The 13908-nt window shown below is 40.5% G+C and overlaps 2 protein-coding genes across 4 annotated transcripts; one reads left to right on the forward strand and one right to left on the reverse strand.

The window, feature by feature from the left end:
- Positions 1 to 693: 693 nt before the first annotated feature.
- On the forward strand, positions 694 to 4762 carry ucp1 (uncoupling protein 1). The gene is made up of 7 exons (XM_048256578.1): positions 694 to 800; positions 1490 to 1627; positions 1946 to 2144; positions 2282 to 2479; positions 2840 to 2941; positions 3573 to 3753; positions 3979 to 4762. Exons 2-7 carry the CDS (start codon positions 1502 to 1504, stop codon positions 4091 to 4093), a joined length of 921 nt encoding a protein of 306 aa, XP_048112535.1. The 5' UTR covers positions 694 to 800; positions 1490 to 1501; the 3' UTR covers positions 4094 to 4762.
- On the reverse strand, positions 4758 to 11736 carry elmod2 (ELMO/CED-12 domain containing 2). Of its 3 annotated transcripts, none has more exons than XM_048256556.1 (9): positions 11537 to 11736; positions 10238 to 10385; positions 10100 to 10128; positions 9623 to 9720; positions 9347 to 9476; positions 8801 to 8934; positions 8570 to 8638; positions 8306 to 8439; positions 4758 to 5899 (listed from the first exon to the last, which is right to left on the reverse strand). In XM_048256556.1, the coding sequence occupies exons 2-9, from the start codon at positions 10380 to 10382 to the stop codon at positions 5742 to 5744; spliced, it is 897 nt and encodes a 298-aa protein (XP_048112513.1). In that variant the 5' UTR covers positions 10383 to 10385; positions 11537 to 11736; the 3' UTR covers positions 4758 to 5741. The 3 variants fall into 3 exon arrangements, with proteins under 3 accessions (XP_048112513.1, XP_048112521.1, XP_048112506.1); XM_048256564.1 differs by lacking the exon at positions 11537 to 11736 and adding an exon at positions 10560 to 10691; XM_048256549.1 differs by lacking the exon at positions 11537 to 11736 and adding an exon at positions 10484 to 10502.
- Positions 11737 to 13908: the final 2172 nt, after the last annotated feature.

Raw genomic sequence — 13908 nt, forward strand, 5'->3', positions numbered from 1 at the left:
ACATTAAAGAAAAGCTGAATCTGCAGACGGATGCTGGGATGACCTTTGAGTTGTCAGTGAAGTCTTGGTCACTGTTTCTCAATAACAAACAACCCTGCTGTTTCTACAGTCAGTTAGAGTGAAAACTGACTCTTTGGTCCTTGGCCGTCAATCCATAAACATTTACACATGCAAATAATTAATTCAAATGAATACAAGACATCAGTCCTATAGCTGTCACCTTTCAAAGCCAATCCCATGTCCCCAATCGGAAAGCATTTATATGTATTGGTTGAGGGCCTTGACAGGCCCTGGCCCTTTGGTTCAGGCTTAGAATTGAGCTCCTTAGCGTCTGTGTGTGTCTCAACCAAGGCTATTAATAGCATACACCTTATACTCCAGCATAACTTGTCAGGATGTTAAACATCATCAGATGTCCCCAAATGCAAACGTCATTCTGTAGTGAATTACAGCCTTACAGATTGATGTTCGCCTGATTCCTATGGCCTTAAAGAGCAGTAGCAGTGGCTTCTACTAACTTGTTTATCTGAGTGTGAGGTTTGGACAGAAGGAGGTGGACATTGCCTCTCAGTCAGTGTATGGACTTTGATTCGCTGCTGATCTCCCCCAGAGAAACGCCTCTCAAACTGGGTGTCATAAAAGATAGAAAAAAAACGTCAGCTGGTAATGATATATAAAGAAAAGAAAAATGTGCATTCTTCCTCTACTATCCAGGCAGGCTTCAAGTGGCTAAATTCCAGTCCTGTGCCATCCCACCGCATTTCCCAAAACAATCTCAGGACTCGCAGTGGATTAATAATGTAAGTACCAATAATGTATTATTTTATGCAATTAATTAAGCAACATTTTAATGAAGGGTCTTTAAGAAACAGGTTTGGATACACAAATGTTCAATTAATTCCATCCTCCACATGGTTTTGCAATCATTTGCAAACATTTATTTCTGCATTGCACCTTGACCAGTCAAGGGTACAGTGAAATCTGGCACAAGAGCACCTGCTGTATAAAGATGAAGAGTTGAAATGAAATAGAGAGATCCTTTTAACATGTTTCACTTTACTCTAGTCCTCTGTGCACCTATCCCCACTCTATTTCCTTCTTCTCCTCTGCAACTACAGATAACAGTAAAATTGTATACCATTTAATTGCACCATATCAGCATCCTACCAAGAACAGTACACAACACAGCAATCTAGTAAGACTAGATTTATTTCCAGATAACAAAGCTTCAGTGCGCTGTGTCATGTCCTTTATCTCATGTTTAATAAGAGCTTTTGCAGATCAATCTTGTGGCAGCTATCTATATTTTGATATGAATGCATGCCTTTGAGCTCTTCTAGATTTTGCTTTCCACATGCTCTGCAATGAAATGTTCCCTCACACAATAATTATCTGAATTTAACTGGATGTGTGTGCGTGTGTGTGTGTGTGTGTGTGTGTGTGTGTGTGTGTGTGTGTGTGTGTGTGTGTGTGTGTGTGTGTGTGTTAGCCGGCTGTCAGAATGGTGGGACTGAAGCCCTCCGACGTGCCCCCTCCTCTTGGTGTGAAGGTTCTGAGCGCTGGCACAGCCGCCTGCATTGCTGACCTGGTGACATTCCCGCTGGACACCGCCAAAGTGCGGCTACAGGTACCTGACCTCCCGCACAACACCTCTCACTCCTAATCAGGACACAGAAGCTCTGATTTAGCCTGCGGATGCCCATTCACTCTCCGTCACCACCCCACTCTCTGTTTCCCTCAGTCAAATCTTTCTCCTCTGTTTATTTTCCGTCCTTCTCACCTCTCACCCTGTTTCCTTTCTTCTCCTTTTGTTTATCTCCTTCAGATTTGTTTGTCTTTGGACATTGTTTGTCTTTGAAATATCATTGCTGATGTTGTTTGCGTAAGAGGAACTCCACCTCTTGATGTGCTGTGTGGAGTGAAACGTTGCTTCTCTGTCCTCTAGATCCAAGGGGAGAAGGCGGCAGCATCAGGCATCCGCTACAGGGGGGTGTTTGGGACCATCACCACCATGATTCGGACCGAGGGGCCCCGATCACTCTACAACGGCCTGGTGGCAGGGCTGCAGCGGCAGATGGCCTTCGCCTCCATCAGGATCGGCCTTTACGACAACGTCAAAACCTTCTACACAGGCGGCAAAGACAGTGAGAATTACCCTAATTGCCTCTCTCTCAATTTGTGTCTTCTTTCATCCATCCACACACCATTTTTTTATCTCACTTTTTTGTTTCTCTTCCTACCTCCATCTCGCTGTCCCCTCCCGTGACCCCTCCAACACCAGACGCCAATATTGGCATTCGTATCCTGGCTGGTTGCACCACGGGGGCCATGGCCGTGTCCTGTGCCCAGCCCACAGACGTGGTGAAGGTCCGCTTCCAGGCCCAGCAGAACCTGCAGGGTGTGGCCCGACGCTATAATGGCACCATGCAGGCCTACCGCCAAATCTTCCAGCTCGAAGGACTGAGAGGACTGTGGAAAGGTGAGGGAGTGTTTCAGTGTCCTAGAACATGGAACAGAACAACCCGTTGGAGTGTGTGCTTGCAATACTATCAATCAAATGTAAACTGCATCATGACTCAATTCAGTCGATTTACAATCAATGTTTAAACTTGATGCAATAGGTAGATTTAACAAATACCTTGTATAACTGTATAGTACTTGGTGAAACTTCACATAAATTTGCAGACTTAAACCTCATATTGAGATGTAAAAGGATTTTGTGTGTTCCATCATCATACAGTCTCTCAGTCTTACTGCTGATTAACAGCCAAATATCTCAAATTTAATATGACCATTATTTTCATATATTGTTCAAACCGAAATCTTTCTTTGATCCAAGGAACGCTACCCAACATCACCAGGAATGCCCTGGTGAACTGCACTGAACTGGTGTCTTACGACCTCATCAAAGAAGCCATTCTCACGCGGCAGCTCCTGTCAGGTAAGGACACAAGTGAGAACACTGCGTTGTCTAGCTTTACCCTCTGAGGCAATCCACATATGACTGGCGCTATCAGATCATAATCATGACATGTCAGACACTTAAAGAGAAGCAGAGAAACAGAGTTTTCAACAGAGTGAAATAGAACCCCTGCGTTGTCTTTTAAGTAGATAACAAAAGGCTTAACAGACACTAAAGTGTGCAGAGCAAGTTTTATCTTTAGGCTTTTTATGACTCTGGCGGAGATAACAATGTAATAGAGTTTGAACTGAAGGCAAAAATACAGTATGCCCTGTCTTCTATTGGACATATGTGATGTAACAGGACTGAGATATAGGTACAGAGAAAATGGCAATCTGGTGAATCATCATCTAATGCATGTCAGCTCTTTGATTGAGGTTGTAGAAATTGGCAATTTGGGGTAAAAGTATAAATTAATTAGGATAGCCAGTTCAGGATAAAAGTATCCACTCATAAGACCGTTAAGGGGATTTTTAGTTTACCAAGGAAATGACAGGTTGTCACTTAAAAGATATTTAATTTGGCTTTAAACTTTACACATAGACATACACTTTACACATAGACAAACTTGCGTTCAGTATGTGACCTTCCCTTCCCCTCTTCCTCACAGACAACCTGCCTTGCCACTTTGTGTCTGCTTTTGGAGCTGGCTTCATCACCACAGTGATCGCCTCCCCTGTGGACGTGGTGAAGACGCGCTACATGAACTCTCCCCCTGGCCAGTACAAAAGCGCCATCAACTGTGCCTGGACCATGATGACCAAAGAAGGGCCCACAGCCTTCTACAAAGGGTGGGCATCCAAAGCATACACACACACACATTTATTCAAAATAATTCAAAAGCACAATTTTGAAGCATACAAGGATCTTAAAATCCTGTACCTGAAAACTTACCCACCTCTTAACAATTTCTGCTTATGCATATGTAGCCCTTCTGTCTGTTCTTGAGAGCTGTACTTAAGTCTTCACCTTCCTCTCTACACCAACCTCTTAATGACATATCTCTGTCACCTCAGGTTCGTTCCCTCTTTCCTGAGGCTGGGCTCATGGAACGTTGTGATGTTTGTGTCGTTCGAGCAGCTCAAGAGGCTTATGATGGTCTCCAAGAAGAAACTGGAGGCTACTACGTAGGAAGGAACCTTCAAAAAGTCCACTTCGATCCCACCTCCACTTTCCCCCTACCCCAATTTATAGACTGAGTGAGTTTGCTCTGAGAGGACCATGATCCAATTCACTGAGTTGCTTGTGTCGGAACTGCATGGAATCAAAGAGAAAGACTGCCCCCTTCTGGACACCTACTGTCAGTGTTAATGCTGATGTCTGTTCCCTCATCTTCCCAAATTCTCCCTTTGTTGCCTTGGTATTTACCCAATGCCCTTGCATTTTGAAATTTGCTAATATGTAGCTTGTATGTAAACCGTAAAATGTTTACTTTTGAAATTACGGTGAAAATATTTTTTATACATATTATTGATAATGACACTAATTTATACAAAATGTTTAATTTCTCTAACCAATGGTGCTGTCAGTGCTAAAGGAAATGTCCTCAGCATACGCACAAGAGGGCGATGAAGAGTTCGCACCCTGGTCACTAGGACACTTGTATTTATTTGTAAAGACCCTTGAGGAGGTCTAGAGATACAGTAATATCCTCTAAGAGAACATGCTGCCTGACCTGCCGAATGCACAAACACCACCTCACACATACTGATGTACGGCTCAAAGCCAAATGGAGCCAGCTACACATTCATAAAAAGGAAACTTCTATTTATTAAAAGTAACATGCCACATAATATCTTACATTTGTTGTATTTCTTTTATTTAACCACACACACATACACACACACTTCCTCTGTTAGAAACATCAGACACTTTGTCTGGAATTAAATTTATTTACCATGAAGCACATTATTGACAGTATAAACAACTTGAGCAGGACTGTAAAAAAATTACAAATTAGTGTTATTTTTCAAATCATGAACACTTTAGATATAAATTAAACATAGCTGTTACATCATAATCAAACAGTTAACTTACTATGCTCACAAAATCAGTCAGGCACAAACCGTGCCATCTGTACTCAAATGTTCGAAGCGGTGCCATGATCACTTTTGTTTGATTTATTTATACTTATTTCATCGACTCAAAGGATGAAACGACTATAGAAGTGTGCTTGTTGAAATGTAAGGACCTGATGAGAATGTTAGTACCGATGGAAGAACGCATTAAAACATGCAAAATAACATTTAATTGCCTGTCACAACAGCACAATTGAGTCAGGATAAAACACATGGTTGTCATATTTTTGTACAGGTTTGATCTCCTTCTCTGGACATAAATACTAGATTTCCTGAGATGATGTACTTTTACAAACAGTCAAGGAGGCAGCACTGAATAAATATGTGAAAACACCTCACACAAGCATTAAGCCCAATCTTAAAGTCTAGCTAGTCTCAACAACTATCCTAGGAGAAAAATAACTTTTTAAAAATAGGCAAGTGTGCGAGCTGACGTCTCTTAGACTCCTTCACAACAAAGAGGTTTAACCTACAACTACAAACGTCAAGCCTTTCAAATAAAGAACTGGAATGTTCATTAGGAACATGTTGGAAGGAATTCCCGTAGAGCATCGCTAGGATGCTGTAAACAAAAAATAAAATTATGCTGTTGTGTGTAGCTAAAAAGGGGAATATTTGTTCTCTTTAGTTCTTGGGGGACATTCTATCTGGGCACAAAGAAGTAGTAAGTATTGGAGGCGATTCACTGTTTTGTGCAGAGTTCAGTTTTTAGAATCCCCTTTCAAGATTAGAGTCACATCAGGGTCCAGGAGGAGTTTCTTGACCTTCTCGTGAAATTTCTCTCGATACAAGTTGAACTCCATGATGCTCTCAGGCTCCTCCAGAATCCAGAACTTGTTGAACTCGTACGCTAAGTAACCTGGCAAGAGACATTTTAGAGACAAAGGACATTTTAGTCTTTCACATACAGTAACTTATACAAGCCTAATGCAAAACTGAGGCTTTAAATGAGTCAGCAAGTTCACTGTGTATGCTTGCTGTGGTACTTTGCTGTAAAGGTTCAGCCCGCAATTTTGTTTCAGTTTCACGAAAGGTTGTTGACACTTGTGTTCAACAGCCCATCAAATTACACCCTTCCTGTCCGGGGTTCTAAATTAACTTTTTAAAGTATATTTTTGGGGCTTTTTTGCCTTTATTTGGACAGGACAGTGAAGAGTGACAGGAAGTAAGTGGGAGATAGAGATGGGGTGGGAATCGGGAACTTTCTAAAGTTACCAGCCAATCAGAATTATTACTAGCCAATTTTTTTGCCTTCATGATTTCATTTTATAAGTTTCTTATATTAAAAAGAGATATCAATTATCATCAATAATGACAAGCCAGCTGGAACCTGCGACTCGTTTTCTCTCCCTCTCGTGTGTGCTCAGACGCATATTCTCAATTAAATGGAGTAGCATACGTATAAGTGGATCTTAATGGAAAGGACCCGAAAAGTATCGTCTTTATGTAACATGCTGTTGGTGCATGTTGACATTGTAAACTTTCTCTAACAAGAGTGAAAAACAGTTTGCAGTAAAACTACTATTTATTGGCTAAATGTTGGTACCTCCTCTGTCTCTTGGTGCCCTATGCATAGTGTGTGATGTGTGTGGTTGTAGCAGCAGCACTGATCAGGCAGCTTTTTTAAACTGAAACTTTTTGCTTAAAAGCTCCTCATGTTCCTCTCCATCTTCAGCTAACTCAGTGGTCCCCAAACTACGGCCCGCCAACTCACTTTGGGTGGCCCCCCAAAACATGTCCGTGGTATATAGCATCTGGCCCGCACGGGAGTACGACATCGTCAAACTATAACCTCCGTAATTTCCCCGTTCATTCTCTATGGCGAGTCTTAACAGTACACATGTAATACTCTTTTTGTCCACTGTTGGTTGTTTTGGCGCTGTTTCACGTTTGCCATCGAAAACGGAATGAAATGTAGGCCTACCTGCAAACAATGCAAGAGGCCTATGCTGACTGCATCAGTGCTCAGAGTATTCTAAAAGTTTATCAATTATTTGTTAATAACTAACTTCTATTCAAGTCATATTTCTGGGACTTTCTGGGATAATTATTTATATTTTTTATTCACACGTTCTAATGTTCATACAGAGTTCAAAGTTCTCATCAGGGGAGTGAAAGTTAGAATGGTGGTCATTTCAGATGTGTTTGCCAGCACTTCATAAATCTCTCATAGTTTGATAACTTTAAATTATTTGTAGGATATTGCTTGTTCACAACTTGAGCTATGTATGCAAAGAAACAGAGTCTTTTTATTAGTATTATTTCATTTGAGCTACATTTTACACTAATATGGCATGGTGGCAACATAAAACACAGCTAGCAATGGTATTAAATTGCAGTGATGATTAAATGTAATGGAATATTCGACTAAGGTAGACTGCTGTTGTTCACAGCACTAAGCTATTTGTGGTTGATATACTCCGAGTCTCTGGCCCTCTCTTAGAGCCAGGCATAGTGAGCTGGCCCTCAGAAGAAAAAGTTTGGGGACCACTGAGCTAACTCCATAGACAATAAAATAAACGATCTTGTGGTTACATGACATCAGCCCCCCACAAAGGAAATAGGTAGGCTAAACACAATGCGTTAATTGCATTAATATTTTGTAACACGTTATGTATTTCAAAATGAATCGCTGCGATTAACGCATTCATTTTGACAGCCCTACTTGTTACTTTACTTTACTAGCTAACTCCCTTCTCTTTGTCTATGCTCCCTGCTCTGGCTCCGTTCATTCTTCTTCCTTGTGTTTTTTCAAGCAGACGCACCGTTTATTTCTATGGTCTCTCGCGCTGGTTTCACTGCAAACTCCGCGCAGCCAATGGGCGTATGAAACGTCATCACGCAGCATTACGGCACAGTGTTCATGGGAAATGTAGGAAGTACTACCAGTGGGATAAATGACTGAGAACAGAGCCTTATGTATCATGCATGTAATGCTTCATGCATCACCGGCCAAATTGGCTAGTAAGTTTTTATTAACACCCGCCAAAATGAATTTTAACCCGCATTTGGCGGGTGTTCATTTAGAACCCTGCTCCTGTTCCCACTCCAGAAGCACCATGCTGATTGGCTGGATATGCTTATAGCTTTGCCAGAGCCACGTTGTTAACCATTTACAGCTTGGACAAATTCATATATATTTGGTCATTCATTCATACACACACACACACACAAACGGCTAATCCTTTCCTAATAAGACATCTTACATGTGCACTGCAGGCTGCTTGTCTATAAAACTGAAGTAGTCGGTTGTCTGTTTACTCACAGTAGAGCAGGTGAAAGTGCTTCATCTGGGCCCGGTCTTCGACGCTGTTATAGAAGTGAAGTTTGAGCGCACCACTCTTCAGCAGGCTGTAGGCCATCTCTGTCAAGTTGATCCCCACTATAGCGTACGAGTACCTGTTCGGCAAGAAAAGAACAGAACAAATGACAAGGCTCTCCATCAGCACAGATATCAATGCCTCACACTGAGGAGCCAATGGTTCAGGACTGAAAACAAAGCACATGGCTTGAGAAAAGTGATACTTACCCCAATTTGGGATGGTTGGCATGTGAGAGGACTTGCCGTGCTGCTTCAGTGTAGTTCTCACTGAAAAACCTGAAATTGATAACAGACAAGACACTTCAGTGAAAGCGGTCACAACACACACTTGGATATAAAATTCAAAGAGTGGACAGATTGAACAATCTCACAAAAAAGGACTTAAGTGTGTTCATGCACACTCAAACGCAGAAGTGAAATCTAGCAGTCCATGCTTACACAAGATTTGTCAGGCCTAGCATTCCCATTCCGCGGAAGTCCGTCTTGGGATCATCACCTTGGAAACCAATGTCCCCCCACTGCTTAGTGATTCTGGACTCCAGTTTTGTGGAAGGCATCAGGAGATCCCAGAGCTGGACAGAGACAGATGTACAGTCACATGCTCACTTACTCAACAGCTCCACAGCCATACTTTCAACATCGCAAGCCTACATCCCCCTCACAAAACTACAATGTTCACTTCATCACTAAAAGACCTGAAACGAAAAGGGCACCATGCAACTGAATTTGGGTTTTTATCACAGGAGGACACTTCCACATAGTGCTAATGAATGCCTAGCGTCAACTAGCTATCCAGATGACTGTGGCATCTCCAGACCACTGTAACACATTTTTTATTGTGTATCATTCTGAAATACATAAAAGCTACCATCTACCAACTACCATCACTTACTATTAAATCTATCATATAAATATTTGACTCTCCTCAAGACTGGAGAGGTGATGTGTTGATGATATAGTCGTCATGTTAAAATTCAGCATTACCTTTAAAAGCATTTTCTCATGCTCTTCCTTTTCACAGTCAAATACTTCTTTCCTTAGCTGTTCCACAGATCGATAAAGATTATTGTACCCACTTATTTGGCACAAAAGTGAGTTCAGATTCTTCTTAAACCTTTAAAAGACATATATGAAGCCACAGTTCAATGACCAGGTTAAATGACACTGAAATAGGTTATCATCTCCTATTTTCTTGTTGTAAATAGTATTTTATGAAGATTAGCATGATGGCAGTAATCCAAAGAAATAAAATTAACATACGTGGGATCTTTCTGCTCTTTGATGTTTTTTTCCTTCATTATTTTCTCCACATAGTCTTCCACAGTGTCTTCTTCTGCATTCACTGATGCCTTCAATACCTAGCAAACAGCACAGAAGAACTAAATCGAAGCTTACACTCAAATTACATTGGCACAGAGAGAACCATTCACTTCCACAATGGACTGAATATTGTTACACAATGAACTGAGACTCTGAAATCTCCTAAGATCTACTAAGATCAATATTCTTTAAGCCACTGAAGTAACCCTTCACCACAATACAAAGGTCATCTTCCAAAATGATTGTGAAATGACTGACTACATAAACACATCATCTGGTTAAAAACCGATAAATGGCCCAGAAAGCTAACAACACATACATAATGATCAAAGCACTGACCCAGCAGTCTGCTACAAACTTCATTTGGACTTTGTGTACTCTAAATTCACACTGATGAACAGTGGTGCTATTCCTTACCTTGCTCTTTGAAGACTCCAGGGAATACTCTACAGGCATAAGGGAACAAGGGAAGTTGAAATTGTAAGATTCACCAAGAAATACAGATGGAGGGGAGAGAGAATGGTGGGAAAAACATTGTGGCGATAGTGTCCTCACCTGCCCTTGCAGTCCTTTTTGCTCCTGGCTTGTAGCCCATACATATCCTCTGGAGCTCACACTTCCCAGTAAGTTGCCGTAGAACCCACTTCAACAAAAATCGCAGGAAGGATGTGTATAGGTACTGAAAGATACACCCCAACATTGTCTAATGGATATAAAAATACATACAAAGACACAAACAAAACCATAAAGGTTACAATTAAATCACTTGTTGCGCTGCTTTTACAACAATAACAAACTTACACAATTAGGACACATTTGGAACATTTCGGTCTCGTTCATGGTTTTCAAAGTGCCCTCACTTTACCCTACAACTCACATCCAGATATGGCTACTGCGAGGTCTTGCAGTGGTATTACAGCTCACAAGTTGATGGGAGCAGCCTCTTCAATCACAGTGTTTATCGACATAACTGAAAAAGGGCCAACCACGATACTGCAAACATGTCGATCCTACGTTAATCTTTCATGTTAATGAACAAGTGTGTCAACTAACATTAGACAGCTATGATACCAATGCCAAGTGACCATTATGTTACAAGTAAAATACAATAGAGCCACAACATAAATGTAATAAAGCATGCATCGTACCCTAAGCTAGCTTTCAAATCAACTTTGCTGGTCAATGATAACGGAATGAATAAATGAATGGATGAATGAATGAATACCAATACCTTGTTTTGTTGACTTAATATCTAGCCATCTATTAACCTGCTAACACTAGCTAATATTAGATGATAACATTGGTTCACATGCTAGCGATAGCAAGACTTGATTATAAGAAGTTATTAAATGATATATCTTTGCAGCAATAAAATAAATAGGCATATGTAGCTGAGTGGTAGCTATATGACACGTTGTTTTTTTTTTTTCTAAATTAATTTATGAAGAGTTTTACTGCCCAACTAGCGAGTTTATATTTACGACCAGCTGTTTCAACAAGACAGCTCATTTCAATTCAGCGCTTCAAAAATGCTGGTATTTTAACTAGCCAACGTTAACCTTTACAATAACGTTACACGTCAGCAGTCGGGCTAATGTTATGTTACCCAAAATGTTGCGTCTTTTAATAGACAAGGAAAGAAACGCTTAAAATAAAATAAACGTTTTATAAACATAAACTGGCAGAAACACGAAATAGCATAGAGAAGAAGAGCTTGGCTTGCTAACTAGCTTGGCTTACTACGTTAACGTAGATACTACCTGCTGCTGTGATAGCCTAATGTTAGCTGGCTAGCATAGCAATAATGTAGCAACAACAGGTTGTCAAAAGCTGGTTTTCCCCCCAGCAACTTACAGGAGTAGGCGATCCTAGAAGATTACCCTCTTAAAAATGGATCGGTAAGAGTACACAATTCTAATAGACAATCTCTTAATTATCACTGAAATCACAAATTGCAGTGCACTCTTGAAAGTAGAATGAAGTGATGCAGAATACACCGTTCAATCGTGGACGTGCAACAGAGCTCCCGGAAACCAAAGTGGCCTAAATGACATGCGCAAAAAATGCTAGCACTACCCCTAGATGAGCAGCTACATAGTTCAAAAATCCCATTGCCCATCGAAAGAGAGCGCAGTTGCGTTAGAAATAGGTTGAAAAAGCCAGGCATTAGCAGGCCCGTTTGCAGATAGGCTACTCATAAAATTATACCGGACATGTGTGAAATACAAAGCTACACCGGCCGAAACTTGAATAAATTACTGTAAAGGGTGTGTAGACTTAGTTTGTTGAAGAGTGACAATGCCTCGTCAAAATGGGAAAACCCGCAATATAGGCCTAATAAGCATTTTTAACAACTAGCTTCTAGTTGGCTACGCAATGTAGAATCTTCCAACCAGGAGCTTCACTAGACACTACTGGTGTACTTGCCCCGCGGTATTGAACTGCTGTGCCCAGTAAATAATTTGTTTTTTAACTAGATGTTGTTGTCTCTTTGGTAGCAGATTGTTATTATTATCATTAGATTGGACTGTGTCCCAGTAGAATTTTTGGGTATAGTTAGCTGCTTCCAACAGACTGAACTGTCTCCTACCTTCAGCACAGATAGGTTCAGATCACTCACCTTCAGGACAAGCCATGTCAAGCTTTGTGCACACCCATCAGACTTTTATGGTATTTAAATTTGATTTTTTTTTTTTATCAAAACACTCTTTTAATTACTTATTGCTTATGTGGTATGTTATATGTCACCACACTCAATGTGGTGTGATGTGTACTATATAGGCCTATGTGTGTGGTAGGCCTATGTTGTATGTGTATGCTGTGTGGGCACTGTATATGATGTCAGGTGAACTGGATATGCACTGATGCTTTTCACACGTCAAGTTCCTAACACAAAATAAAGTTCTTTGGATTGAATTGTATATGCATGCATTTGCATTGCAAAATCAAAATGTCCCCCAGCCCCAGATCCTCCAGAAAATCTTGTGGTCCACCTGACAGATAAAGTTGGTGCCGGGCCTGACTGCAAAACTATTCCATTATCCCCAAGGCTAGAGGTCGCTAGGCTACAGTGCCCTCCGCAATTATTGGCAGGTAAAGTTGAGTAAAAAGAGGTATAACAAAAATCAACTTTTGGCAATTATGGTGTCAGAATGAAAACAGTGAGGAAACATTTAGTCTTGAAAGAGAGCAAATTTATTCTGAGAAACAAAGCAAAACAAGTTTTTTTTTTTTTTTTTTTTATAAAAAGACAAGTGCCTAAATTGACCTAAATTGGTAAAATATGTCTTGTCTTCACCGTGGGATAGTGAGAAACGTAATTTCGATCTCTTTGTATGTCTGGAACATGTGAAGAAATTGACAATAAAGCTGACTTTGACTTTGACTTTGACTTTGAAGTGCCACAATTATTGGGTCTCCCTTTGCCAATAAACAGCTCGCAATCTTCTCCTATGACATCACTTAAAGTTGGAGAATACAAAGCAATGGATTTGAGACTATTCTTCTGTACAAAATCTCTCCAGATCGTCCAGATTCCTGGGTCCTCACTTGTGCATTCTCCTTGACTCACCCCACTGTTTCTATGGAGTTTAGATCAGGGGACTGAGATGGCAATGGGAGAAGCTTGATTTTGTGTTCAGTAAACCATTTTTGTTTTGATGTGTTTTGGTTCATTGACCTGCTAAATGATCCAATCAAGACACACTTTAAGTGTCTTGGCAGGTTGCTCAGGGTTTTCTTGAGTTCATGATACCTTATAATAAGGTTCCCAGGGTCTTAAGAATATAACAGGTCTACAACAACCTATCACAGACCTTCGCCATAATTTTCATTAGGTATGGGGAATAGGCAATAGACCACGATTCCAGAATTCCATAATTTAGTAAATTATTTGACAATTAAATGACAGGAAAGGCTTTTAGCTGACATACCCCAAATATGTTTTCTGTAACTCTCCATCAGTGATTCTTATTGATTTTTTTTGCCTATCTCCTCCTCACTGTGCATGGGGGCAAGATAAATGGTTCTTTGTCCAAGCAAGTTTGTTACATTTCCAGTTGATGAACATTTTAATATTGTTTTAACTGTAAATATGGACATTTTCAACATACATTTTTTTCTTAAAATAAATATGGTCCCCATATATTTTATGTAAAACTTCCACGCCAGTACTCTGCTCTATGTGGTACAGGATGGATAGCAAATGGCAATGCAGTGCTTGGACC

The sequence above is a fragment of the Alosa alosa genome, chromosome 1, assembly GCF_017589495.1.
Source record: "Alosa alosa isolate M-15738 ecotype Scorff River chromosome 1, AALO_Geno_1.1, whole genome shotgun sequence".
Classification (NCBI taxonomy): Eukaryota; Metazoa; Chordata; class Actinopteri; order Clupeiformes; family Clupeidae; genus Alosa; species Alosa alosa.

Coding starts and splice junctions, on each gene's coding strand:
- elmod2 (XM_048256549.1), bottom strand. Junction 10,129..10,237: donor AAAAAGGACTGCAAGGGCAG/GTGAGGACACTA, acceptor TTATGCCTGTAG/AGTATTCCCTGGAGTCTTCA. Junction 9,721..10,099: donor TGGAGTCTTCAAAGAGCAAG/GTAAGGAATAGC, acceptor GCTGTTTGCTAG/GTATTGAAGGCATCAGTGAA.
- ucp1 (XM_048256578.1), top strand. CDS start 1,502: ATGGTGGGACTGAAGCCCTCCGACGTGCCCCCTCCTCTTGGTGTGAAG. Junction 1,628..1,945: donor CCGCCAAAGTGCGGCTACAG/GTACCTGACCTC, acceptor TCTGTCCTCTAG/ATCCAAGGGGAGAAGGCGGC. Junction 2,480..2,839: donor ACTGAGAGGACTGTGGAAAG/GTGAGGGAGTGT, acceptor CTTTGATCCAAG/GAACGCTACCCAACATCACC.